Source organism: Aspergillus lentulus (genome assembly GCF_001445615.1).
Source record: "Aspergillus lentulus DNA, contig: Alt05, strain: IFM 54703, whole genome shotgun sequence".
Taxonomy (NCBI): domain Eukaryota; kingdom Fungi; phylum Ascomycota; class Eurotiomycetes; order Eurotiales; family Aspergillaceae; genus Aspergillus; species Aspergillus lentulus.
In genome coordinates, this window is record NW_028322121.1 from 1,754,123 (window position 1) to 1,778,071 (window position 23,949).

Here is a 23,949-nt window from a genome sequence, read left to right on the forward strand (position 1 = left end):
GTCCGTTTGTACACGTATTTAGTGTATATGATGATGATTTGCAAATATGGATGGATGTATTGTTTTAGTATTTCAATTATATCTATCTTCTTCTACAATTCCCTCTATGAGGCACTTCCAGTACAGATAAAATACTATTGAATCCAAGTTTTACTATACAGAAGAGAGCGACTTCAAGCCACTAAGGCTAGAAACAAGCGACCCGACCAACACTTATCACCTAGCAAGAGGAAAGAGGCTCAGAGTACTGGCAAGCATCACTAGGGCCCTCGCTGACCTCCTCAGGCTCATCACCGGTATCGTTACCCTTATACTCCACACAGATCTTCTTGACGTCCGTGGCGCAGGTGCTGCTGTCGATGGACGCAGTGTCGCCTAGGTTGCTGTTGATACCGACCAGGGTCTTGCCCGAGTTCGCGACCACGTTCTTGATGGTCACGGTGCGAGCATGCTGCTCGTCGCAGTTGCCGCAGGACCGGTAGAGCTTGCCAAAGTCATAGACGGTGAAGCCGTCGATGTTGACCTGGCCGCCGGAGTTGTGCTGGATGACCTTGTCGTCGGCGCCTTGGGCACCGCCGCCGATGATGTTGTAGGGGCCGCTGCCACCCTTGAGCGAAAGGGCGTCTGCGTTGCGTTAGTGTGTGATGGGGTAAATTGTCTGAGAGTTATGCTTACCCTCGCAGACGGCCTCCCACCAGACGTTCTCGATTGTGCAGGCTCCGAGGCAGTAGACACCCTCGATCTGGTCGGAGCCAATGATGGCGTTCTTCAGGGTACCGCCCTCCTGGATGATGAAGACGGCGTCGTCCTGACCCCCCTCGCTCTGGCCGGTGCAGGAAACGCCACGGCCGTAGGTCTTGTAACCACCGTCGTAGGTCTTGCCGGCGGCGACCTCGTAGGGCTCGTCAAAGGTGACGCTGCCTTGGGACTTGGGGATGGGGAACTGGGCCAGGGCGCTGGTGGCCAGCAGAGAGAAGAGAAGGCTCTTTTGATACATGGTGATGTGTAAGGGATGGGATAAGCAGAGTATAGTTCGCAGAACTGAGAGAAGAAGATCGATGCTACCAGAGCAGATGGGAAGAGACTTGGTTGATGATAGCAGTTGCAGTCCACTGGTCATGCGCTGCTTTATATCTTTCCTACGAATCTCAACGTCTCTCCATTTTCAGGAGACCTACAGGCTCATCAGCGGACTGACATGCTCTCCCCTTGGCAGGTTTCACTCGGAGTGTTGCCACGCCAGGTCTGGCATGTTGAGGAATCAACGTGAAACTGGGCTCGTCGGTCACGTCTACAATCGACCGGAGAATTGCCGATCCATGACTCGCAAGCTGACATTTCTGGTCGAGTTTACCTGAGTATGACACAGGACCTGCGTACTCACCCACCGGTATTTTCATCTCCGGTAGTTGATCGGCACGCCAAGATATATGAAGCACCGGCCCATTTCCGCCACGACTCCATCCCTTCTTGGCAGCTGGATTCAGTTCGATCGACATGCTGACTGACCTTTGTCTATGGGAGAATCGAATCGACGTGATTGATGGAGATTCTAAGTTCTCTTACGGACTAGACGGCATCGTATCTGTTTTATGTCCTCTCCGTCGGAAGAATGCCTGATCACTTGATCCGGAGACTGTATGTCGATGCCGAGAGACGATATGGGGCTGCCAGTCAGACTAGGCATGTTGCGTCGTAATTGTGGCGCAGTGGGAGGGCCTGACAGACCAAGAACCGGGGTACTGGCGGAATAATGAGTGGATAGAAGCCGAATCATGCCCAATCTGTACTGGGTCAAAACGATGTGTTTCCACCGATGTGTCAGTTTCACCTTTAATTGCAGTACAACCCGGATTAATTGACTCGTGCTCAATCAAATATAGTTATACGAGTCATACGCATCGGTAAGCGAGTCGCAATATGTCACAGAAACTAAAGGACCTTGGTATAGGAGTCTCGTGGTGCGTGGATAACTGATTGGAGGACAATATTAACTGCGTCGAGTCGATCAATATCTCCCCTCATATGCAGTTATTTGTCCAGACTGCGCGGCAAGTTGATAAAGTAGTGACTACGCAATCTTCTGCAGAGCCAAGGCGCCTGGTGACTATTCATCTTACGGCTTACCGGCCTTCTTCGAAAGGTGTACTTGTACTCAGAGGGATACAACGACTGTCGGACTGGCCAAGCTTCCTTGGCCGTTTACCCGAAGCTATCTACCACACAATAAAGCTAACACCCTCCTGTAGAACTGGGTTTCTCACACGCCTTCCCTGTGCAGTTAAACCCCCGAGTGCCCTCGACATTGCCACACAGATATTCATCCGCCATCGTCCCATTCGACAGCTGCAAGTTCACATTCCGAATCTGGATGTCCGTACACGGCTTGACGGCACTACACTGGAAGCTGGCCACCACGTCCGTCTTGGAGGATCCGGTGACATCTTCGATGCGCAAATCCCAGATCTGAAATTTGGACGAGGTGCAGTTGCTCGGCGCCCGTGCAAACGTCGTACACTGGGAGATGGTGAAGGGCGCCCCGCGCAGATTGTAGGCGTGGAGATTCGAGGCGGATATATCTGACGCACCTATTGTGACGGCATTCGTCAGAAGGGAGGCCCAAACATTCAGGAAAGGGGGAAAGGGCAAAGGGTGATTACAGCCAAGGCCGCCGCCTCCACCGTTGGGCGGGTAATTGACCTGCTCGCCCGTCCAGGTCTTGAAGTACAGACTGTGCAGCGTGCCGTAATACGTGATGTTCTCGGCTCGGACACGCTCGATAGTCTCAAAGACGTCCTTGTACTGGCCGATACTGCCTATGGCGATGCCAAGACCCCGGTAGAAGACCGAGTTGGTGATGAGAATGTCGGTGGAATTGGCCTTGGTGCTGATGCTGTCGTCGCCGTTGACGACCGTCCAGTTGTTGAATGTGATGTGTGAACTGTAGATGGTGTCGGCTCCGTCGGTATTGTCTTTTCAGTTAGATTGAACGTCATTTACTTCATTATGCTACTTACGAGCCGAGTTGCCGTTAGTGGTCGTGCTGTTCACATAGATCGAGTCGAAGAGGATATGGTTCGAGTGAATCACAGACAACGTCCTGACTCTTAGCTATGACCAGCTGCAGCGGATGGCTACTTACCACATCTGACTTTGCAGGAATCTTAGCCCCTGAAAGACCGAGTTCGATGCCCGCGCGACGGTGAGGGCGTGCGGCCTGCGAGGATAATTCGACACACTCTTGACATAGTCATACCACACCTGTCCGTTGCCGTTCAATGTGCCGTATCCGTGGCCGTCGAAGCGAATATTCTTCCCTCCTATCACCCATGCAGTGGACTGGTTCTGATAGCCCACGTCCAATGAGTGTGAGAGCCAGTACGAGATGTTGGTTCCCCACTGCATTTGTCAGTTGGCTACAAGACTGAAGAAAAGGGTTTATACCAAAAGTGTGCCATAAAGGTCAATGTCACAATTGTGCAGTTCGCTTGTGTTCATCACGCTCTTGACATGGTATGTGGTATTCTGGAAGACAACCCTCCCCCCTTTTCCACATTCATGGAAGGCCTTGAGGATAGCAGGCGTATCATCAATTGATTCGGAGCCTCCTGGCTTGACAATACATGTTCGGCGATGAGACCGTCCGGTAGTGACATCTGCAATGGCCGCTAACGGCAGAAGGACAAAGGGAAGGATATTTGCAAGATACATCCTGGTTAGCTACAATGGGTTGATATCAACGATAACATACACAGCATGGCCCTCATCTGATATAACAGGTACACATCGCTCATCATTATCCCGAGTCCGAACCTTGATTGTCGCTGAGCGTCCTATACAGAGCGAATTTGCGGAAAGATCGACATCAGGCGCGGGGTCACGCCATCCCCCGCTTTTTATATTGATCTGATACGAACGACGGAGAAATTCGACCAGTTTCTTGGTCTTGATGCATTGACTAATTGGAATAGAATGGACGACGGAAAAACTGTAAGGATCTGATACCGTGGATACCGTCCGTTCAAATATGCAGGGAATGAGTATGCAAGGATCAATTCATTGTCTATAGGTATCATATCTATCTATAACCATATCTACACTCTATACTCTATACATCGAAAATAGATTGCTTGTACACCGAAGGATCAATGTATGGAGTTCCTCCACGCCTGGTGAAACCCCAGCGGATCTGGTTCGCCATGGAGATTTCCACACCGAGATGCTGAGCGAAGGTCCAGGCCAGACCGGGGTCCTTCTGGAATCCACGACCAACCAGCGCAACATCGATATCCTGCTCCTCGAGAATCTGGTTGGCCTGCTTGCCGTTGGTGATGGCGCCCACGGCGGCAACCAGCAACTTATCGCCGACGGCCTTCTTCACGGCGACGGCAAAGGGCACCTGGAAGGCAGGGCCGGACTTGATCATCTGCTGCGCGAGAACACCACCGCTGCTGATATCAATCAGGTCGACGGCGCCCTGCTTGACCAGCTCCTGCGCGAACCGCACGGTATCCTCCGACTTCCAGCTCTGCTCCGGCAGGGTCTCCTCGCACCAGTCTGAGGCGGAAATGCGCAGGAAAACAGGGACGTTAGGGCCGACGGCCTCGCGGGTCAACTGCGCAATCTCGAGAGACAGCCGGATGCGATTCTCGAACGACCCGCCGTACTTGTCCGTGCGGTTGTTGGCGGCAGGCGACAGGAACGACGAAAGCAGGTATCCGTGTGCATTGTGAATCTCGACAAAGTCCGCACCGGCAGCGATGGCGCGCTTCGTGGCCGCCACCCAGTCCTTCTTGAACTGCTCGATCTCCTCCAAGGTCATGGCCTTGGGCTTGGCGAAGGGCTCGGCGAAGGGGATATCGCCGGGCCCCTTGACGCGATCCGGCCATCCGCCGACCTTCTCCGTTGCGATGGCAGAGAACGAGATCCAGGGAGCAACGGTGGCGGCTTTCCGGCCGGCGTGGGCGAGCTGCACGCCAATCTTCTGGCCCTGGCTATGCACGAAGTCGATGACCCGGCGCATGGGGGCGATCTGGGAGTCCTTCCACAGACCGACATCCTGAGGGGTGATGCGGCCTTCGGGCTGGACGGCGGTCGCCTCGATCATCATCAGACCCGGACCGCGTTGCGCGATCCCACCCAGATGGGCGATGTGGTAGTCGGTCATATGGCCATCTTGGGCAGAGTATTGGCAGAGGGGTGCCAGCTGAAAGGAATTAGCTTTCGCCGATATGAACAAGCGCAAAAGGACTTACACCAAGGCGGTTCTGGAAGGTGACGCCACGGATGGTCAACGGCGTGAAGAGCTTGGGGATCTTCTGGCCATTGGTCTGGGGGTTAGCTGCTGTGCCAGCAGGAGGATTTTGGGCTGGAGTGAAGTAGGGGATGCCCTCAGCAGGAGGCACGTCGATATCGGCGACAGTCATTTTGTAGTGGTAGTGATTGTGGATAGTATTGATGGACAGTACGAAACAGTTGATGTGCAGAGATCTCTATTTATATACATTTCAAAACAGGCACAGAAATCAGTAGAACATACCAATTCCAAGAATAGCTCCACTTCTTCAGGCTTGATTTACAATCTTGCCGAATAGTGGAGACTTTCTTCGGGGGAACAGTACTTGAAGCTGGATGCCGAATGGCCCAAGTCGAGGCAAATCGCGGCGATCGGTCGGCGACGTCTAGCTGTCCTTGGGTAGACATGTGGCAACGATAACGACTGCCAAGTACCGAACAGCAGAATTACCTAGAAAGGCAAAAATGAGCATCAATCCAGTGTAATTCTTGCCTCTGCCGAAGGAAAATCAAAATTTGGACGTACCACAGTGGAGCATCCAGATTGATGCCTTAATCAGCAGGCGGAGACTCGGAGGAAAATCGGCCCAAAAAAGTCTCCGAGGATGACTAACCGAGGCGTTGCCAGTTGGCTCAGAATCATTTAGCATTAGACATCAACAAAGGGTACGCAATTTTCTATGAGAAGATGGCGATCTCTACGTCTGGCGGAAATGACAAATACTTGAATGCAAAGGCGACATCGCCGAATATGACATGAGTCTCAATTGTTCCCTATGTCATACTAGCAACACCTGGTGACTTGATTCTCTTCGGTAAAATGCAGTATATATCTTAACATGCTCTTTCCAAGTCTAATGCAACATCTTGTACCCAAGTCTATAGTCAAGGATGTATGTGTGTATATGCAAGATCACTGCAATGTAACAGTCTTGCCCTTTGGCCCTCCGCACTCATACGCCGCCAGCAGTGTATGATGATCAAGAGCCAACACACCCGGCCAGTGACTCGTATGGGGGCAAATCACCGTCGGCCGGGTCCAGGAGATACGTCCGTCTTGCGGCGGCCCCGCAAAGACCATTTTGATGCACGCGTTCTTCGTCCACTGCACGTCCTGCTCGTCCTCGTCCGTCATAAAAATCACCGCCAATGAGCCATCGGCAAATGATGCAATCTGCGGCGCTCCCGCATTGTGGCCCCGAGGCGGTACATATACTTCATGCCGCCATCCCCAGGTCCGGCCGTCATCATAGGAGAGCAATGCCTCGAGGTTGAACGTGCCGTACCGCGTCGTCTCGAAGACCATCACCAGTGCCTCGCGCCCATTGTCGACAGTCGACGCGATTCCAGTCATGCCATCGCGGATCCGATCGTTGATTCCCTCGAGACATTCCGGCTGCGACCACGACGACCCTTGATCGAACGATCGCACCAGCATCGTGCACTGATTATCGTGGGCGTACTCCTGAGAATAGAACAGCTGCACCTCCCCTTGACGGCCGAGCCGCATAAACGGCTCCCAGATTCCATTCGGAGGGGACTTTTCAACCGCTTGCGAAGCGTACTGCCAGCTGCGACCGCCGTCTGTCGACCGGCACACGGTTATACGGAAGTGGGTAGGCCCGTTGGGACCGAGATCGTGGTTGCGAAACGCCCCGAGCACGACAGAAGGTGCAACCTCAAGGAGGAATAGATTATCGGAATCGCCCTGGCTGCGTGTCACCTCGCCAAAGTCGTGGAATGTGCGACCACCGTCGGTACTTTTGGCAACGGTGAGGATGCGGGTTTGGCCGGCGAAGCGGGTGAAGGCGGAGAGGATAGAGCCGTCGGACAGTCTGGCGAGACGGGGGTATGTACCGGAGGGCTCAGACGAGAGAAGGCGTTCATCGTTATTGATCAATCGGTTTCCTGGAAGACGGGCGTCGTTCTGGGGCTGGAATGGCTGAGAGCCGCGTTGGTCGTCCAAGCCAAATGTTTTGAGGATTTTCTGGCCAAAGTGTCCAGGCATGCTGTATAATGAGTCGCACTGTTCCAAAATCTATGCAGTTAGTACAATGCAATGCAGCAAGGATAGCCCTGGAGATGCTCAGGTTCTTAAGTGGTACAAGTGTCAGGGGAGATCAATCGACTGTTGTGGGGATGCCACGATGCCTCAGGCTCATGACGTCAGATGACATGACCACGGGCGAATCATTGGCTGTCATGTACTCGGAATAACAATGTTCCTGTTGGCCGACAACAGAAATTTAGCTGCCTGAGGCCCACACCGGCATTGGCGCATTTCCACGAGTTTGATTGGAGGAAACAGGCAAGCTTATTGAGAATGCGGGGTAAGCTCATGACGAACAGTCAAGGATCGAAGCTGCCTGACAGTAACATAAGTAATGGCAGATCCTAGATAGACACCTTCATAGTATCAAGTCAGTCGAGATCTTGTAACAAACTCCTCTTCCCAGCAAGTACGATTGGCACTTTCGAGCTTCATGAGCGAGGACCAATGTGTCATGTGCCCGGATCTGGAATCCGTCGACCAACTTTAAAGCTGGAGGCAAATCCAGTCTGGTCGTACAAAGAGGGGGAGCTGCTGTCCGTGCTTGGTACCTCTTGTAGCTGATCTCATGACCCGGTAGCATTATGTGTTCCATTTTTTACATCTCGTAGGAGAGTAGGACGTTGTATCTGTCGACACTGTAGCCATCTCTATAAGATCAAGTTTGCAAGGGAAGGTGAAATAGGATGTCGCTCCAGACATTGCTTGTACCCTCGGTACAGAGGATTATTCGTATCAGTCCTCCGCCTCATGTCCTATCTGAGACTTATGCGACTGCTCGCACAGATCACTTTGTTACTCTCCCAGACGAGCTCCTTTTGTTGATCTTTTCCTTTCTGGAATCAGAGGGGGCCCCTCATGAGATCAAACTCGCACAATGGAGTCCTATAGCCAGAGTCTGCCGACGATGGCGCGATATCGCAGAAACCCTCCTCTACCGGACGCTCCTGTTGAAAGACCGCAATCCTCGGATTGTTAAATGGTGGGCGACTGATAAACGGAGGTTGTCAAAGCTGCTGTCGACGTTGCAAAAGAGACCCCATCTTCGCTATTATATACAGTGTTTGCATGTCACCGTCGACGATGATGCGTACTCCGAGAATATCCTTCACATCATGGATCTTCTGCCTTGTGTTCGGCACGTTACCATGCAGTTGGACCTCGTTAAAACTTCATACCTCCCTCTGCTACAAAGCATCGGAAGGATGAAGCTCGAAGAACTCGAGTTCGTCGGATACGGCGCTGCTCCCTCCTTGAATCTGCTGTTCACTATCTTGAGTCAGGTGCAAACCTTGAGGAGATTGTCCACCTACCGTTGGGGTTGGTGCCGGGATGGCAGTATATATACGAGCTTTGCACGCGACGACAGTGCTTCTATGACAACAGAAGACCTATCGCAGCTTCTTCCCGTTAACAAGCAAGGAACGTCCGCACTGACCAGCCTGGATCTGCAAGATCCCAAGACATCGATTGAAGTAACGGAATGTTTCCTTCGATGGCCCGCTCGACTGCAGGAGATCAGTCTCTTGGCACTCTGCTATGGACCATACGAGAGTCACTACGACGCCCGTAGCATCCAGCGACTGCTTTCGCTTCACAAGGACTGGCTGCAAAAGATCACCCTTGGCCCTATTCCGCCCCAGGGAGAGGATATTCCCGACTTTTCAGACTTTCCTCGTCTGAACGATTTACATGTAACTCTGTACAATGCTTCGCCCAAAGAGCGTGGGACGCCGTATGCCACCTATAAGAAGATTGCAGCACCCAATCTCCGACATCTCGAGATCGATCTCGGTAATGGATGTCAGCCGAATGACCAATGGGTCGCCGAGTTCCTTGCTCTTGTGCGACATGGACGGAAGAAGTGTCGCCCACAGACGTGTCTCCAATGGGTGGAGGTCAAGTTCTGCCGATGGGGCGACTTGGCCCTGGGACTCGCGCGGAGGAGCAGTATCAACTGCGAGAGTGTGCGATATCACATCGACGCTCTGTGACCACGAAGAATATCCTTCCCAGTGTCTTTAATAAACCTGCCGAAATTTCTACACCAATAAAGAAGTCGAACCTGGCAGATCGGATATTTACCGGATATTGCACCCTATCAGCTGCGCCTCAGCCACCAGACCAAGGCTCCACGCGGAGATGCCGAGTAACAATATACTTTGGATGCAATTCGCTTAGAAGTGGACTGGACTCGAGACGTTCTCCCCGGATATCGTGAAGTTTCAGACGAATTCCGTGCCGATCTTTGCGGGATATGTCTTGCCGATACTTCATACCGGGCAACTTAAGAGACCTCATTTGGCTCCATGCCCGCTCCCTGTAAATGTTGAATACTACACCAACATAACATGATTCATAGACCAGTGCCGATCACTCTACCAGTCATACATAAAAGGGGCGAGAAATCATCCCTCACCAGCTCCATATTCAGCAAGCTCACAACAGAAGGTCTGAAGAAGGCAAATCCTTGAACATGAAGGCATTCACCACCCTTACTGTGTTGACCCTGACGACCTGCGTCGCGGGGCATGGCTACCTCTATATCCCCAGTAGCCGCACCAGACTAGGAAACGAGGTATGCGACCATTGCCTCGTCCCAAACCCAGCTAACAAGCCAGGCCGGCGTGGACTCCTGTCCCGAATGCACCATCCTCGAACCAGTCTCGTCCTGGCCAAACCTCGACTCCGCCCCCGTCAGCCGCAGCGGACCCTGCGGCTACAACGCCCGCGACAGCATCGACTACAACCAGCCCACCAGCAACTGGGGTACCAAACCAGTCGCCACCTACACCGCCGGCCAAGAGGTCGAAGTGCAGTGGTGCGTCGACCACAACGGCGACCACGGCGGCATGTTCAGCTACCGCATCTGCCAGGACCAGAGCATTGTCGACAAACTGCTCGACTCGTCGTATCTGCCGACTCAGGCGGAGAAGCAAGCCGCGGAGGACTGCTTCGAAGCCGGCCTCTTGCCTTGCACGGATGTCAATGGGCAGGAGTGTGGGTATAGTCCGGACTGTGCGCAGGGCCAGGCCTGCTGGCGCAATGACTGGTTTACCTGTAATGGGTTCCAGGCGGCGGAGAGGCCCAAGTGTCAGGGGGTGGATAATGCGCCGCTGAACTCGTGTTACACTTCTATTGCGGGTGGCTATACCGTGACGAAGAAAGTGAAGATTCCGGACTACGTGTCCAATCATACTTTGTTGTCGTTCAAATGGAATTCGTTCCAGACGGGGCAGATCTATCTTTCTTGTGCGGATATTTCTATTTCCTAGGTATCCCGCCTAGACGGATGAATAAACACTGAGGTGGATACTTTGTACATAGTTATGTCTTTGCACGCCTGTTGGATAAACTTACAAACGGGGATTATCTTGGTACATCTCTGGGGTCCCGGGGGTGCCTTATTTGGACGTTAGCAAGAGTCGTGCAAGCAGAGCGCTGAGGTTATTAGTATGCGTGATTTCACGAAGATAAGTTGGCTTGACAGGAGCTGCTCCTACGCGAAAAGGACAAGGGTACTCAGGTCTAAGAGTAGGCCTCATTAGTGAGGAGTCTCAGTATAGGAAGTTGGGTCATTGGAGTATTTGCTGAAAAGAGTCTCAATCTCGATTTGTCTCACCCTTGCGTTACTGTGCAAACAAACAGCAGGCTACACATAGATAGACCCAACTCTCACCAAACCCCAGGTGTGATCCACACCAGACTCAATATCAGGTATAGGCCCCATTGGAACGATACCCTTTGGATTGATGTCCGCTTGGTTCTTAGGATCTGTTCAAGTCAGCTGATGAAGAATAAAGTATCTCCTCAAACAGTACTTACAGCTTTCCTTGATATGCTTGAAATTAGTCGATTCCCTAAATCCTTCCACGTTATAGTACAGATGCTTCAACCAGTTGTTGATGGTCGGATAATTATGTCGGATTGTCCCCAGATTGCACTTGCAGTGCTGGACGTAGATGGGATCGAACCGAATGATGGTCGTGTACGCTCTCAGATCGACCTCAGTGATGTGTTTACCTAGAATGAACGGTCCACCATGGTCATGAATGAGTTGCTCAAGCCGGTTGAGCGCTCGAAAAACGGCTGGGACTGCCCTCTCGTAGTCTGCCTGAGTGGCCGCGCCGCCGGCCTTGTAAACGCCAGCGTTCAGATCTGGTTGCATCCAGGCGGTGATCTCATCAATTTGCGATCGCAGATCGACGGGGTATAGATGTACTCTTTTGTGGACTACCGGCAGAACAGGATCGAATGCATTGGGTAGCCAGCGGAGCATCTCGGCAGAGTCGTTGCTCACGATTGTTTCCGTCTCCTTGTCCCAGAGCACAGGGACGGAGTACGGTCCTTTGTAGTCTTTATCGGCTCTGAGGTAAATATCGCGCAGAAACTCACTGCCGTAAAGGTGGTCGACTGTTGCTCCGGGATATTCATCGTTGGTCTTTGGGAATCGTAATCCCTCCCCTTTGATGTTGGGGTATGGTCTGACCACGGACAGAGAGATAATATCGGTCAAGACACAGACATGACGCACTAGGTTGGGCCGGTGAGCAAAGGGGCAGAAGAGACCTGTCGCCTCATTAGTCAAACTTCTTGGGTGAAATGAGCGACAGACCAATATAGAGATGGTAGCGACCGGCGACGGGAGGAAAAGGTCCATCTTTAGAGATGACCCCGTGCCAACCATCATTCGTTCCTGGTTTATGAGCCATCTTACTGACTATCAACTACTTGACACTTTCTCAGTTTTGTTTGGAAGATCGAAAGGCCCGAAATGCGAAATGGACAGATTATCTGGCACTGAGGTAGGTAACTGACACAACCACTGCTGACGTCAGGCGGAGGAGCAGAAGTTCCCCGCATGTATTTCATCATGCCGTTGGGTATACAGTTGGAGATGCCTATTTACTAGTAACCGGAGGAGTAGGACAGCTTCAATTTTATCAAAGGATTGATTAGGCTAGATTTTACTGTCATCGTCGATCACGTAGATCAGATTCTCGAATAACTGCGTAGCCGGCTTCCTCGGCAGCTGAGGATGAGTTTCGCGAAGTATTGAACAATACTGCTGTGTAGATAAAGATAGAAGAAGGATAGTCGACATGGATCCAGCGATTCATGAGTCGATTTCCGAAAGGACGAACAACCCATAGACCTTCCTCAATCACCGAGAGACCGCTTCCCCCGATCCTTCGTCCTGATCCTTCGTCCTGATCATCGTGTCCCGACAGCTGACTGGGATTTAGTCGTCTTCATCTTCGTCTTTGTCATTTTCATCGCTCTCGTCATTTGTATTGTCGGTTGCAACCAATGCATCAAATGCCTCGCAATCGTCGCATACGCATTTCTTCGCCCAGGGGTTGACCCATTCGTCATCGTTCTTGGCTTCGACAGTCTCGCTGACCTCTTGGATCTCTCGTTTCGACAAGTTGCGAAATTCAGAGAGGATTTCGGTATTGGCAACCTGATATATGTGCCACAGATCCATCATGACCTCAAAGTCGACTTTCTTTCCCCGACCCCGAGGGCCCGTGTAAGCACTCAGATAGCATCCCTCGCGACCGCCGTCCAGCACGGATGCCCTGAACCTGTCTAGTTCGGCGAGTGTGTTGTACGGGCTATGCCAGTCATCAGCCATTTTAAGACGATCGTCCATCACCTTGATCCAGTAGCCCCAGTCTTCGCTCCAGCCATATTCGATTCTATTGTGCTCATCGGCTCGATAATCTGATTCGTACCACCACTCTTCTTTCCATCTTCCGATTATCAGAGACGACTCATAACTTGTAGACCGGTGATGGTAAACTTACTTCTTTGAAGTCATGATGAATCTTGTGTGTTTGCAGTGGAGGCTTCCTATCAAGGCTGTGGATGGAGTAGCTGTGGATGATGGAAGAGAAAGAAGAAAAGGGGAAGATGAGGGGGAATTTATATTCAGGCAGAATCTCATGCATTCACACGTAGCTTGAAGAATTTGCACATAACAGAAGATTCCGGGCTCTGGTATAGAGTGAACGCGGGTCTGTCTATTGTGACTGGCCAGTAGAACGTCACAGTCTCCTTGTTAGTCTCTAAGCAGCGGAGACTCACGCAGTGCAGTGTGAATATAAGGTGAAAGAAAAGAAATCATCTCCCAACAACTGTCTTCGGAGAGATCGTGGAATCTCTTGAGAGAAAGACACAGACAGAAAACAAGTTCATGTTTGGACGCTTCGTCGAGCTAGGAGACGCGGTTTTTTCCTAGATGCATCTTCAAATGTCCGAAAGGCGAGCAGTACCACAGTAGGTCAACATTTGACGCCTCAGTGAATCTTCCCGGAACCGGTTCCAGTTTGAGACAGTATGGGCACTGTATAGGGACTCCTGCCGCAAGTTGTCTGTGGCTGCAATAGACATGACACCCTGTCGAGCGATGTTATAGCATGGAGACTCCACTTCTTGAGTTCTTGGGAGCTTAAATCCGAGACAGCAAAGCCGTCATATGAGAACTGCGTCAGCTCGACTTTGTATCAGCTGTCCGATTCCTCGGTGTTGTCAAAGGAAGATGCATCTTCAGCCATGTGTTTGTCCTTTGAAGAGAAAAATCATAAAAGGGCCATAGAAGCAACGCCGGGATGAATTCCTGTTTATGGTTACTGTTCCACTCTCGGATCGGGCGTGGCGCTCATTGGCTAACCACACTATGTCGCTCACCCAAAGCAGTAGATGCACCCACCGGAGCATGGGCCTCCATCTATATAACAACGACCTGCCACAAAGACCATGCATCGCATATCACACTCATCGAAATCAGCAGGTCATTTAGCTCCCAATAATCAGTGATCTCTTCGTCCTACGAGTCAAAATGACCCCCAACACTATCGCCGTTTCTCTTCCTCAACTCGCGAAAATGATCGACCACTCTCTCCTCCACCCTACGATGACTGATGCCGATATCCTCGCAGGGCTAAAAATTGCCCGAGAGCATAAAGTAGCTACTGCCTGCGTTAAACCATACTCCATTCCTCTCGCCGTCAAAGAATTGGCCGGGACGGATGTCCTCGTTTGCCCCGTTATCGGATTTCCGCACGGGAACAGTACCACCGAGATTAAAGTGTCGGAGGCAATCGCGGCGGTCAAAGCAGGCGGCGCTGAGATTGATATGGTTGTCAATATTGGTAGAGTTCTCGGCGGCGATTGGGAGTACGTGACCGAGGAAATTCGGCGGATCAACGATGCCGTCAAGGCTGAAGGCGCCCTGCTAAAGGTCATCTTCGAGAATGATTATCTAAAAGACGAGCACATTGTGCGACTTTGTGAGATCTGCACAAGGCTGGATGTTGCATTTGTCAAGACGTCGACCGGGTACGGATTCGTGAAGCAGGTGGACGGGTCGTATAACTACAAGGGCGCGACGGTGAGGCATCTCAGGCTGATGCGGGAGAAGGCCGGTGAGAAGGTACAGATCAAGGCTGCTGGCGGCGTCCGAACCTTGGACGACTTGCTGCATGTCATGAGCCTGGGTGTCACTCGGATTGGCGCCACAGCTACCGTGGCTATTTTGGGGGAGGCAAGGAAGCGCGGGATCGGCAATGAACCTATTGAAGTATCCTTCAAGCCGATGAAGGAGGCTGGGGAAACTGGTGGATACTAGGGTAGTTTCGTGTTCTCATTGTAGCAGTTGGTCCAGTCTAATAGCTCAAACTTGGAGCGCATATCTTCAGCGCAATATGGTATACCTACCGAATTCTAGGACAAATGCACCTGTATTCGTTCCCTAAATATCAAATCCAGTATCTTGATGTACCAGGGGTAGAGCTTGATAAAACCTGAGGGAGCATCAAACTGTCACTGACATTGAGATGCTTTCAATCGTACCGTGGTAGGATATCCGGACCCCAAATCCATGTTTGTTCGAGCATTGAAGATCCTTCATCATGTAGTGTCCGAGGGTGCCATGTATCGGTTGCCAACGGGCCAGGATCAGCCCAAGAGCTGTTAACATATGTTGAGAGCACTGGACCCGTTCAGTTTGCGACAGTACAAATCAAATACTGCTTGACTCACCTTGGTCGAAATCATAGAGCGCCTCTGACACGGAAGCGTCCTCCACATACTCAAGATGCGAGAAGTTGGCGACATTGTTACCTTCTGGCGTTTCTTCACGGGTCTCTGTTTCTTGGATGTCTCGAGAATCCGACATGGTTATTTGTCGGTCCGTCGACATGACGGCCCCCTCAGCATCGTGAGGCAATCTCCTCGTACGCTGGCCGCTTGAAGATGGCTTTGGAGAAAGAGTCCCTATTTGGATGGCACTGACATCGCCGTTTACGCCGCTGTGTTGCTCTGGCCATTGTATAGGCTTCGAAACATCGAGCATCATGCTTAGCTCTTTGTCCAGTAGGAGTTTCGTCAGCCGCTGAAGGATATTCAGGCCCTGCGTGGCTAGTACGGATCGAGATTTTAATTTCGATTGGATGGACATGAGTCGATGCAGCCCAACTTTGGCTTCTTGAGCCTGCGGCGTGAGCGGCTCAACGCTGCCTAAAATCCCAAGAGCAACTCCCGCTGTGAAAGTATGGACGCTAACAAAGGCAGCAGCGTAGGTTTCAGACACAAGCTCCAGAATCGGGCTGCTCGCGAGTTCCGACAAGCTCATACCTGCGTCATGGCAGGCTTGCATCGATCGTAGAAAAGGATTCTCTTGAACTGTGACAAGACGAGACATATCATCCAGCTTCTCGTCGGCTCTAGCCACGAGTTTGTACGACAGAGGTGGCCTGTGAACTAGAATAATGGTATTTTCATAGGCCAATTTAAGCGCTAACGCCTGAAGGTGGTAGATATGATTGTCGAATCGAACACCCGATGCGCCAATGTCTCGGTCAAATTCTTCCATTGATGAATAGCTCGCGCTGGTAGAAGCAACCGTCTCCCACCGTAGTTTGGGAGGGATTTCGGCTCGCCAGGTACGAAGCCTTGCATCCAGATTCGCTACGCTCGTAATGACCGCGCGTAAGCTTGAGCCAGTCTCACCAGAAGTCCTCTTGTTGTTTACCAAACCGGGCCCAATTCCATAGAGCTCGCCGAGGACCGCTCTTGTAAAGACTGATAATTTGGACATGTAATACTTGTAGGACAAAAGGGTCGTCTCGCATCTCAGTGGTTCATCAAAGGATATCGGTGATGCAGCATTCCCCAGCTTTGCGGACGGATTCAGTGGCTCAACATCGCAGTCTGCGTCTTTGATGCTGTGAGGGTAACCGTAAGACATCGAGCAGAACGTCTCTATCTCGTAGATCGCCCACCAGCAACGCTTCCTCGTTTCATTCTGGTTGCGCTCGATGGGAGTTAATGACAAACTGACATGGTCTTTGTTGATCTTGCGGTGTAAGTTGAGCGACTGAGCAACCCGAAGGCCACAGCCGCAGACCGGCCACGCTAGCCGGGGAGCACCGTGGAAGAGATAGTATGTTCCTAATAGGACGCACGTTTGAACTACTTCCAACGACCCAACCGAGATAATATCCAGCAGACTGGATTTAATGGCTTTCAATATGCCTTGCTTCAGCGTCTCAAGCTCGACCTCGTAGCGAGCTAGGACACGCTGTCGATAGGGCCCGGCATAGTGCGCTCCAATCGCAATGACCATCAAGAAGGTGCTGAGAAATCCTGGATCGTTGCCAATTTCACTTACGTCATCTAATCCTGTTCTATACAGGCGTGGCCAGTTTTGACGGAAGTCATCCTGTTGAAAGATGAGCATAAACCAATGGACTCGGTCGAAATAGGTATCGACGAGCAGCTCAGCAGCTTTATATGGAGGCAACAATGATCTAAGTTCCGTCAGAGCTGGCGGCGATGAGTGCGCCAGCGAGGACATGGGACGTAGAGTCCGTCTTCTTGACCCTGTACCGCAAGGTGGACGGGCACCTGTCTCAACAGCTTCCTTATGCCCAACTTCGGAATTTCCCCCGACAACGTCCTGCATGGCGCCTCCAGGAATGGCGTCCATTATCGGATCACGGGGCGTTGCGACATTGTGCAATTGAAATGCCTGTTTCTTTTATCAGAAACCAGAGTTGTTTAATATGACCAGGGTTTCTCACGCCATTAACTAAAGCCAGGGTCGAGCTTGAGTTCCATATCGGATGGTTAGCCTTCTTAAGACGCTCATCCGTAGAAGAAACAGCATCTGTCAGTTCATTTGGAGTAGGATCTGTCCCTGTATGGCAAATCTGGGCTTGTTCTGAAGAGTTTGCACTCGCATCAGGAAGCGCTATCCGCGGTCGTTTAGAAGGTCGTTCGATGGTAGAGTGCTGGCCGTGTCGGTAAACTCTCCAGCGGCTGGTCGTGGCTGGGAGACAATCAGTCCCGGCTCTGCGGCACAGTGTGCAAGGACGGTTGACATCACACTAGAGACTACCCCTTAGTTCATTTTTGATGACAGAGGACGCATAATGACCTTCAATTTCTGGCGGCGACATCTTTGGCACGCGGTCGGCACCTTTCTTGGAGTTCTCGCAGAGACCATTGAGACTTCATTCTCCATTTCATCACTCATCACAATATTAGGTGGCTCAAGCATGAGCAGTCATATTTCAGTTCTTTCCTGCGAAATAGCTTCTTTCTAATGTAATAGAACCATGACAGGCCCTCGGGGAGGATGGATAGATGGATGGAGAGAACCAAGTAAATAAGTCGTCCTGTGTGGGATAAACGTGGATGTGCACGCTTATCGGGTTTGGTGCCTGAGGTGTCAGTCGGTCTATGTCCCATCACCAGTTTCTAACGCTTCAATTTGCTGAAACTGGACCAACTTTCTATGAATGGATGTAGGAAGCCATTGACCTCATACTCTAATATAGTGACTTTGTTAATATGTAGTCCCCTAAATTAGGAATGTAGTTGCAGGTGCACCACGAGAACTTCTTGTTCGCGTATCCGTCACTGGGGATATAGTATGGTCTACCCTTCTCGCAATCTAATAGCTCCTCGGTAATTGCAGCACCTTTTCACTGACATAATTCAATATCATCTCCCGACTCACCGGGGCAATTCGAGGAACCAGACATTCCCTCAGATACCGCTCAACATCATACTCCATTGCATAACCCATTCCTCCAAGCGTCAGAACAGCTCTTTCACATGCCGTAAATGCTGCCTCAGCAGCAAGATACTTGGCGCTGTTACAAGCCACCCCGACCGAATGGAAGGCAATCGAGCTATCCGTTCGCGAGGCATCATACAACCGCGCAGCATGGTAAGTCGCCAGCTTGGCCGCTTCTAGGTTCATATACGCATCTGCCAGCGGATGTGCAATGCCCTGGTTCTGTCCGATGGGGCGTCCAAATACCACGCGATCGTTGGCGTATTGCGTCGCGCGCTCGAGCGCTGCATAACCCAGACCTAACGCTTCACCGGCCAGCAAACAGCGTTCCGCATTCATCCCGTGGAGGATGATCTTGAATCCTTCATTTTCTTCTCCTACCAACGTGTTTGCGGGGATCTGGTAATTGTCCAAGAAGACCTCGTTGGCGTCGACAGCGCGACCGCCCATTTTCTTGATCTTGCGCATGTCCAGACCGGGTTTGGCGCGGTCAAGGTCAATGCAAAACATTGATAAACCGTGTGTGGATCTCTTTACTTCCTCGACGGGGGTTGTACGCGCGAGCAGAATCATCTTGGACGCGACTTGTGCACAGGTGATCCAAATCTTTTGCCCGGTGACCGAGTATGAATCACCTGAAGCGTTTTTGGTGGCGGTGGTTTTGAGTTTCAACGTCTCTAGGCCCGTGTTAGGCTCTGTGACGCCGAAGCAGGTCCGCCATGTCCCATTGATGATTTTGGGAATCGTCTCCTCGAGCTGTTCCTTGGTGCCGAACTTGGCCAGCGGTTGTGTCGCATACACGTTGGCATGGATGGCCTGAGCACCGGCCATCCCTGCGCCGGATTGAGTAATGGTCTGCATCATCATTGTAGCTTCTGAGATCCCTGCTCACAGTCAGTAGCCTGAACTCTGGCTACATTAACCGTGATGTACTGACCCAGTCCAGCACCTCCCAATTCCTCCGGCAAAGCAATCCCCAACCATCCATCCTTGGCTAGCGCGGCATGGAACTCTTTGGGATCGCGCTCATTCTGATCACAGTCCTGCCAGTAGGTGTTGGGAAATTTAGAGGTGATGGCTGAGATGGCGTCGCGGACAGTGAGTTGTTCTTCAGTGAAGCCCGTCAGTTCCATCAGCGGCCGACGCGCCGAGGTTGAGAAGCGCGACCGAACCAGCGGCCACTGCAGTCGGAGAGCTACTCTCCTATAACGAGGTGCTCTTGTGACCAGATGTGACATTTCGAATCATTGACATATAGATTCTTGTTCTTTCGAGGCTGAGAAATGACCATATAAACCATGCAAGAAAAGCAGGCCGTTTAACCGTCATAGCCGTTAACCGGCATGTAACCCCGAACCCCGCACATCCCAGACGTCGATCATTCTGGAGTAAGGTGAGCATCTTGATCTCCTTATATGAAGTAATAAATAGACGCATGTCTCTAGAGATGAATACCGCAAGGAATTGACGCGTAATGGCTCTCAGTCAGCCCAATGTCTGGGCTCTGCCGCGACAATTCCTGATCATCCACCGCAACTCGTCAACCAACACCTCCGCTACCAGGATAACACTAAACGACAACCAAAAAAGGCCCCTTGTCCGGCATCACAGTAGTCTGTCTCGAACAAGCCATTGCAGCGCCATTCTGCACCCGCCAACTAGCTGATCTCGGCGCTCGCGTCATCAAAATTCAGCGCCCCGAGGAAGGTGACTTCGCCCGGAACTAAGACACCCGCGTCAACTGCCTCTCTTCGCACTTTGTCTGGACCAGCCGGTCAAAGGAAAGCCGGGCCCTCGAAGTCAAGACCCCCGGCGACCATCGCATACTCATGCGACTAGTTTCCCGCGCAGACTTTCTAGTTCAGAACCTCGCCCCAGGAGCAGGCGCCCGACTAGGCTTGTCATTCGCAGACTTATCAGAAAAGCACCCCTCTCTGATCGTCTGCAACATCTCCGGCTACAGGCCGGACGGGCCTTATCGAGCCAAGAAAGCATACGATATCCTTATTCAAAGCGAAGCGGGTCTGCTCTCCGTCACGGGGACGGCGACCGAGCCAGCAAAAGTTGGTATCTCGATTGCGGACATCTGCGCGGGCTGCTACGCATACTCAATTATCCTTGCTACCTTGTTTGAGCGTGAAAAGGACCCCGAGCGCCGTGGACGCAATATTGATATCTCCATGCTGGAGAGTATGGTCGAGTGGATGGAATTTCCCATGTACTATACCCACGGGGACCAGCGGGGCCCAACCCCTGCTGGTGCGCCACATGCGGCGATCTATCCATATGCACCATTTGAAACAGGCAAGGGGACGGTCATGCTGGGGATTCAGAATGAGCGAGAATGGGCTAAATTTTCGAGATGGTGCTGGAGAAGCCGGAGATGGCAGTGGATGAGCGCTTCTGTAAGAATTCCTTGCGGGTGAAGTATCGCGATGCATGGAGGGAAACGATTTGTAAAGTATTTGCAGCTTACTCTGCTGAGAGGATATTACGGCGCCTGGATGAGGCTGGCATTGCGAATGCCAGCGCGGACGATATGCAAGGCGTATGGAACCACCATGCGCAACTGAGAGCCAGGCAGCGCTGGATGCAGATACAGACATCTGCAGGGACTGTGCCAGCGCTGTTCCCCCCGGAAATGGGGCCAGATGGGTTTGAAGCTAAAATGGGTGCAGTGCCAGAGATTGGAAAGCATAAGAGTCCATATTGGCTGAATTGGGGATGGATACAGATATAGGGTAAAGGGGCTTTGATAGGTAGCATCTTATGGCGCATGTGTTGGGGATTCCGTACAACTAACCTTCTTCCTCTCGTTGTCCATGGCTATGAGCACGAAGCTGCTGCCTGAGAGTATTCCGCTTCTTATTGGGCGCTTCGAAAAGAGGATGCGACAGGGATTCTCGGTATCGTTCAGTAGTCGCCAACCACCACCAAATTATTCTAGGTTGACATAGAATATTGAAGAGTCAGACAAACTGGGTGAGAGCCCATCTGGATGGATTAATATAGTCCTTTCTCACCCTATTCCGACAAGTAGAGCAACCCAGCAGATCTTCTGAATCACATTGGTCTTACCATGAGAATCCTGTTCCTACTTGTCTCTTCTATCATAGTTTGTATCTTCGGATCGAAGTATCGAAGAAATCACAGAGAAAACCAGGCAAAGGAAGGGAATCATTATACCCCTTACGACTATTCTACTTCCTCTGTCACGGCACAGCCTCCCCCATACAAAGCATGAGTGCATTTTCCGTCGCTCAACTCGGCATCTACTCCGTTCTCGTATGTCCAGCGGTGTATCTGACGCTGTGTCATCATCGGAGTGGGTTGTTAGGCTGGGGCTATCTGCTGGCGTTTTGTATACTGCGGATCACCGGCGGTGCACTCTCGATTCACAGTAGCAGCTCCGGGGCAAACATTATTTCAAGCGTTGGGATCTCGCCTATGCTTCTTGCTCTGGATGGGATACTACATGAAGCGTGCGTTATCCCTCTAGGGAACAACATGACTTTACTGACTTACCTGAGCAGAAGGGTGTACTGTAAGCGAAACTTGAACAAACGTTTAGAATACGTATTTATGGCCTTCGTCCATGTGGTCGTGGCAACCGGAGTTGCCATGGTTGGCACAGGAGCCGGCGGTCTGGCCGGGAAGAACCCCAAAGCGAGCGATCAGACGAATCTCGACGTTGGAATGGCGTTGCTCGAGGCCAGTTGGGCAATATTGACCATCTGGGCTCTGTGGACGTTGAAGGATTGCAGTGAGAAGACCATTTCAGGGGTGAAGGAAGGCAAAATGGTAGACTTGACCCTAACACGAGAGGATTCTGCAAGTCAGTGTGCCATCGGCAGTGCTAATGCCTTAAATGCTAGCTCCTCCACGGCGTGCTCTTAGCGACGGCGTTTGTCGGTATCCGGGTTACCTACGGACTGATCGCGGAGTCAACCCAGAAACGAAATGTGAATCCAGTGACTGGCTCCCTAGCCATCCGTACTCTCCTTGGTCTTCTACCTGAGCTTATTACAACTTTGATCTTGATGTTTGTTGGCTTTCGTACACGACATATCGGTGGATATAATTGCCGAATGGTGCAGACAGGCGAGACATAGAGGGAGGCTTGCTGGATTGGACTGGGGGAAGAGAGATGAGAAGAGGTTGAGTAACATGTTTAGTGGTGTAGGATGTGGCCCCTCTGAGTGAAGGAAGGCTCTTCTTTGTTTTTATTTATGCCTACTGGGTTGATTTTGTTGAGTCTTGCCTGAGACGTAATGCTGAGAGATCGCTTTCAATCAAGTGTTGAGCCGATAATACCCATGCATGACACTGAGGAGAATTGTCTTTACTGATTTGGCTTATATTCTTCCGAGACCCGTAGAAATAAAAAGTGCGAGTTGCAAATCGGAGGAAAAGAGCCCAATCAGGGAAATCCTACTGCCTGCAAGCCGGGGCGGGGTTTGAGTCCTAGGAAGAGTAAATTCGCGCCGCTCACTTTCTTTTCCCTCCCCTTCCACCGGATCAATCCTGTTTTTGCTCGATCATCCGGGATATAAAGTCGGTCCATGAGCTTTGACTGTGCACAATGTACCTGGGAACCCCGGCAGATTTACCTTTGCACAGTGCTTCAGGTACCCTACAGCAGGGGGAATCGGCTATGACCCAGACACTCAGGGTCGCAACAATGACTGATGCCCCTCAAAATCAAGAAAAGCCAGCCAGTCATGTGTACAAGAAGAATGGCCCGCGACTGGCTCATCGAAAATCCCGAAACGGATGCCAGCGATGCCGCGCTCGCAGGGTTAAGGTTAGTATGTTGAAAACGTGACATGGTTCCCCGCCGATCGGACTAATACCACGCCAGTGTGATGAAGCGCGTCCAGTATGCCGAGACTGTCATAGACATGGGGTCGCCTGTCTCTATGACAGGTCAGAAGGCCAACCTGCTACCGCTCAAACCGAACGGCAACCCAGCTCCGGGGCTCCTCCACCTCCCCCTCCGTCGCAGATAGCATTGGCTGGCAGTTACGAAGCTGCCACGGCTACTGCAATCACAGCATTGTGCAGTCGCCAATGGTGGGAAGGTGAATATCATGCGTACACAGAGCTGCGTCTCCTGCATCATTTCACCGTAGGAACTAGCCTCACCTTGCCAGGAGCCCATCTCCAGAGCATTAAAGACTGCTGGTCAATCGAGGTTCCCAAACTAGCCTTTGTCTACAAACCACTGCTGTATGCCATTTTTGCAATTTCTGCATTGCATCTTTGCAGGAGCAAATCAAACGAGACGGACTTGATCGGCGTTCGGGCAGTCTATCTAGAGCGGGCTTTGCGAGACCACAGAGTGTGCGTGGGAAGTATAGATGCCAGAATTGCCGACGCAGCGTGTTTTACGTGCATTCTCTTACTTATCGACGCGTTTACGTCTTTGCAGGATCGTCCGCTTGACCCATACAGACCGCCGATTGAATGGATGCAATTGGTCAGAGGCTCGGTATCGGTATTCGATGCTGCGCTC

At 51.6% G+C, this 23,949-nt stretch overlaps 10 protein-coding genes across 10 annotated transcripts; 4 read left to right on the plus strand and 6 right to left on the minus strand.

Annotated features, from left to right (window-relative positions):
* Positions 1-220: 220 nt before the first annotated feature.
* Positions 221-997, minus strand: ALT_3229 (pectate lyase; the record flags this gene model as incomplete). The annotated part of the gene is made up of 2 exons (XM_033562611.2): positions 221-624; positions 676-997. The coding sequence occupies 2 exons, from the start codon at positions 995-997 to the stop codon at positions 221-223; spliced, it is 726 nt and encodes a 241-aa protein (XP_033418502.2).
* Positions 998-2,232: 1,235 nt separating this feature from the next.
* ALT_3230 (putative exo-polygalacturonase) lies at positions 2,233-3,711 on the minus strand (the record flags this gene model as incomplete). Its single annotated transcript, XM_089599524.1, has 4 exons — positions 2,233-2,972; positions 3,018-3,100; positions 3,143-3,399; positions 3,445-3,711. The coding sequence occupies 4 exons, from the start codon at positions 3,709-3,711 to the stop codon at positions 2,233-2,235; spliced, it is 1,347 nt and encodes a 448-aa protein (XP_089456267.1).
* A 397-nt stretch (positions 3,712-4,108) lies between these two features.
* Positions 4,109-5,426, minus strand: ALT_3231 (NADH:flavin oxidoreductase/NADH oxidase; the record flags this gene model as incomplete). Its single annotated transcript, XM_033562613.2, has 2 exons — positions 4,109-5,206; positions 5,256-5,426. 2 exons carry the CDS (start codon positions 5,424-5,426, stop codon positions 4,109-4,111), a joined length of 1,269 nt encoding a protein of 422 aa, XP_033418504.2.
* Positions 5,427-6,208: 782 nt separating this feature from the next.
* ALT_3232 (sialidase family protein) lies at positions 6,209-7,303 on the minus strand (the record flags this gene model as incomplete). The annotated part of the gene is made up of 1 exon (XM_033562614.2): positions 6,209-7,303. One exon carries the CDS (start codon positions 7,301-7,303, stop codon positions 6,209-6,211), a length of 1,095 nt encoding a protein of 364 aa, XP_033418505.2.
* Positions 7,304-8,031: 728 nt separating this feature from the next.
* On the plus strand, positions 8,032-9,339 carry ALT_3233 (F-box protein; the record flags this gene model as incomplete). The annotated part of the gene is made up of 1 exon (XM_033562615.2): positions 8,032-9,339. One exon carries the CDS (start codon positions 8,032-8,034, stop codon positions 9,337-9,339), a length of 1,308 nt encoding a protein of 435 aa, XP_033418506.2.
* A 482-nt stretch (positions 9,340-9,821) lies between these two features.
* Positions 9,822-10,620, plus strand: ALT_3234 (uncharacterized protein; the record flags this gene model as incomplete). Its single annotated transcript, XM_033562616.2, has 2 exons — positions 9,822-9,923; positions 9,967-10,620. The coding sequence occupies 2 exons, from the start codon at positions 9,822-9,824 to the stop codon at positions 10,618-10,620; spliced, it is 756 nt and encodes a 251-aa protein (XP_033418507.2).
* A 1,967-nt stretch (positions 10,621-12,587) lies between these two features.
* ALT_3235 (uncharacterized protein) lies at positions 12,588-13,169 on the minus strand (the record flags this gene model as incomplete). Its single annotated transcript, XM_033562618.2, has 2 exons — positions 12,588-13,101; positions 13,156-13,169. The coding sequence occupies 2 exons, from the start codon at positions 13,167-13,169 to the stop codon at positions 12,588-12,590; spliced, it is 528 nt and encodes a 175-aa protein (XP_033418509.2).
* Positions 13,170-14,234: 1,065 nt separating this feature from the next.
* On the plus strand, positions 14,235-14,978 carry ALT_3236 (2-deoxyribose-5-phosphate aldolase; the record flags this gene model as incomplete). Its single annotated transcript, XM_033562619.2, has 1 exon — positions 14,235-14,978. The coding sequence occupies one exon, from the start codon at positions 14,235-14,237 to the stop codon at positions 14,976-14,978; it is 744 nt and encodes a 247-aa protein (XP_033418510.2).
* Positions 14,979-15,192: 214 nt separating this feature from the next.
* Positions 15,193-19,672, minus strand: ALT_3237 (transcription factor domain-containing protein; the record flags this gene model as incomplete). The annotated part of the gene is made up of 4 exons (XM_033562620.2): positions 15,193-15,341; positions 15,392-17,381; positions 18,375-19,318; positions 19,372-19,672. The coding sequence occupies 4 exons, from the start codon at positions 19,670-19,672 to the stop codon at positions 15,193-15,195; spliced, it is 3,384 nt and encodes a 1,127-aa protein (XP_033418511.2).
* A 3,483-nt stretch (positions 19,673-23,155) lies between these two features.
* On the plus strand, positions 23,156-23,443 carry ALT_3238 (uncharacterized protein; the record flags this gene model as incomplete). The annotated part of the gene is made up of 2 exons (XM_033562624.2): positions 23,156-23,238; positions 23,296-23,443. The coding sequence occupies 2 exons, from the start codon at positions 23,156-23,158 to the stop codon at positions 23,441-23,443; spliced, it is 231 nt and encodes a 76-aa protein (XP_033418515.2).
* Positions 23,444-23,949: the final 506 nt, after the last annotated feature.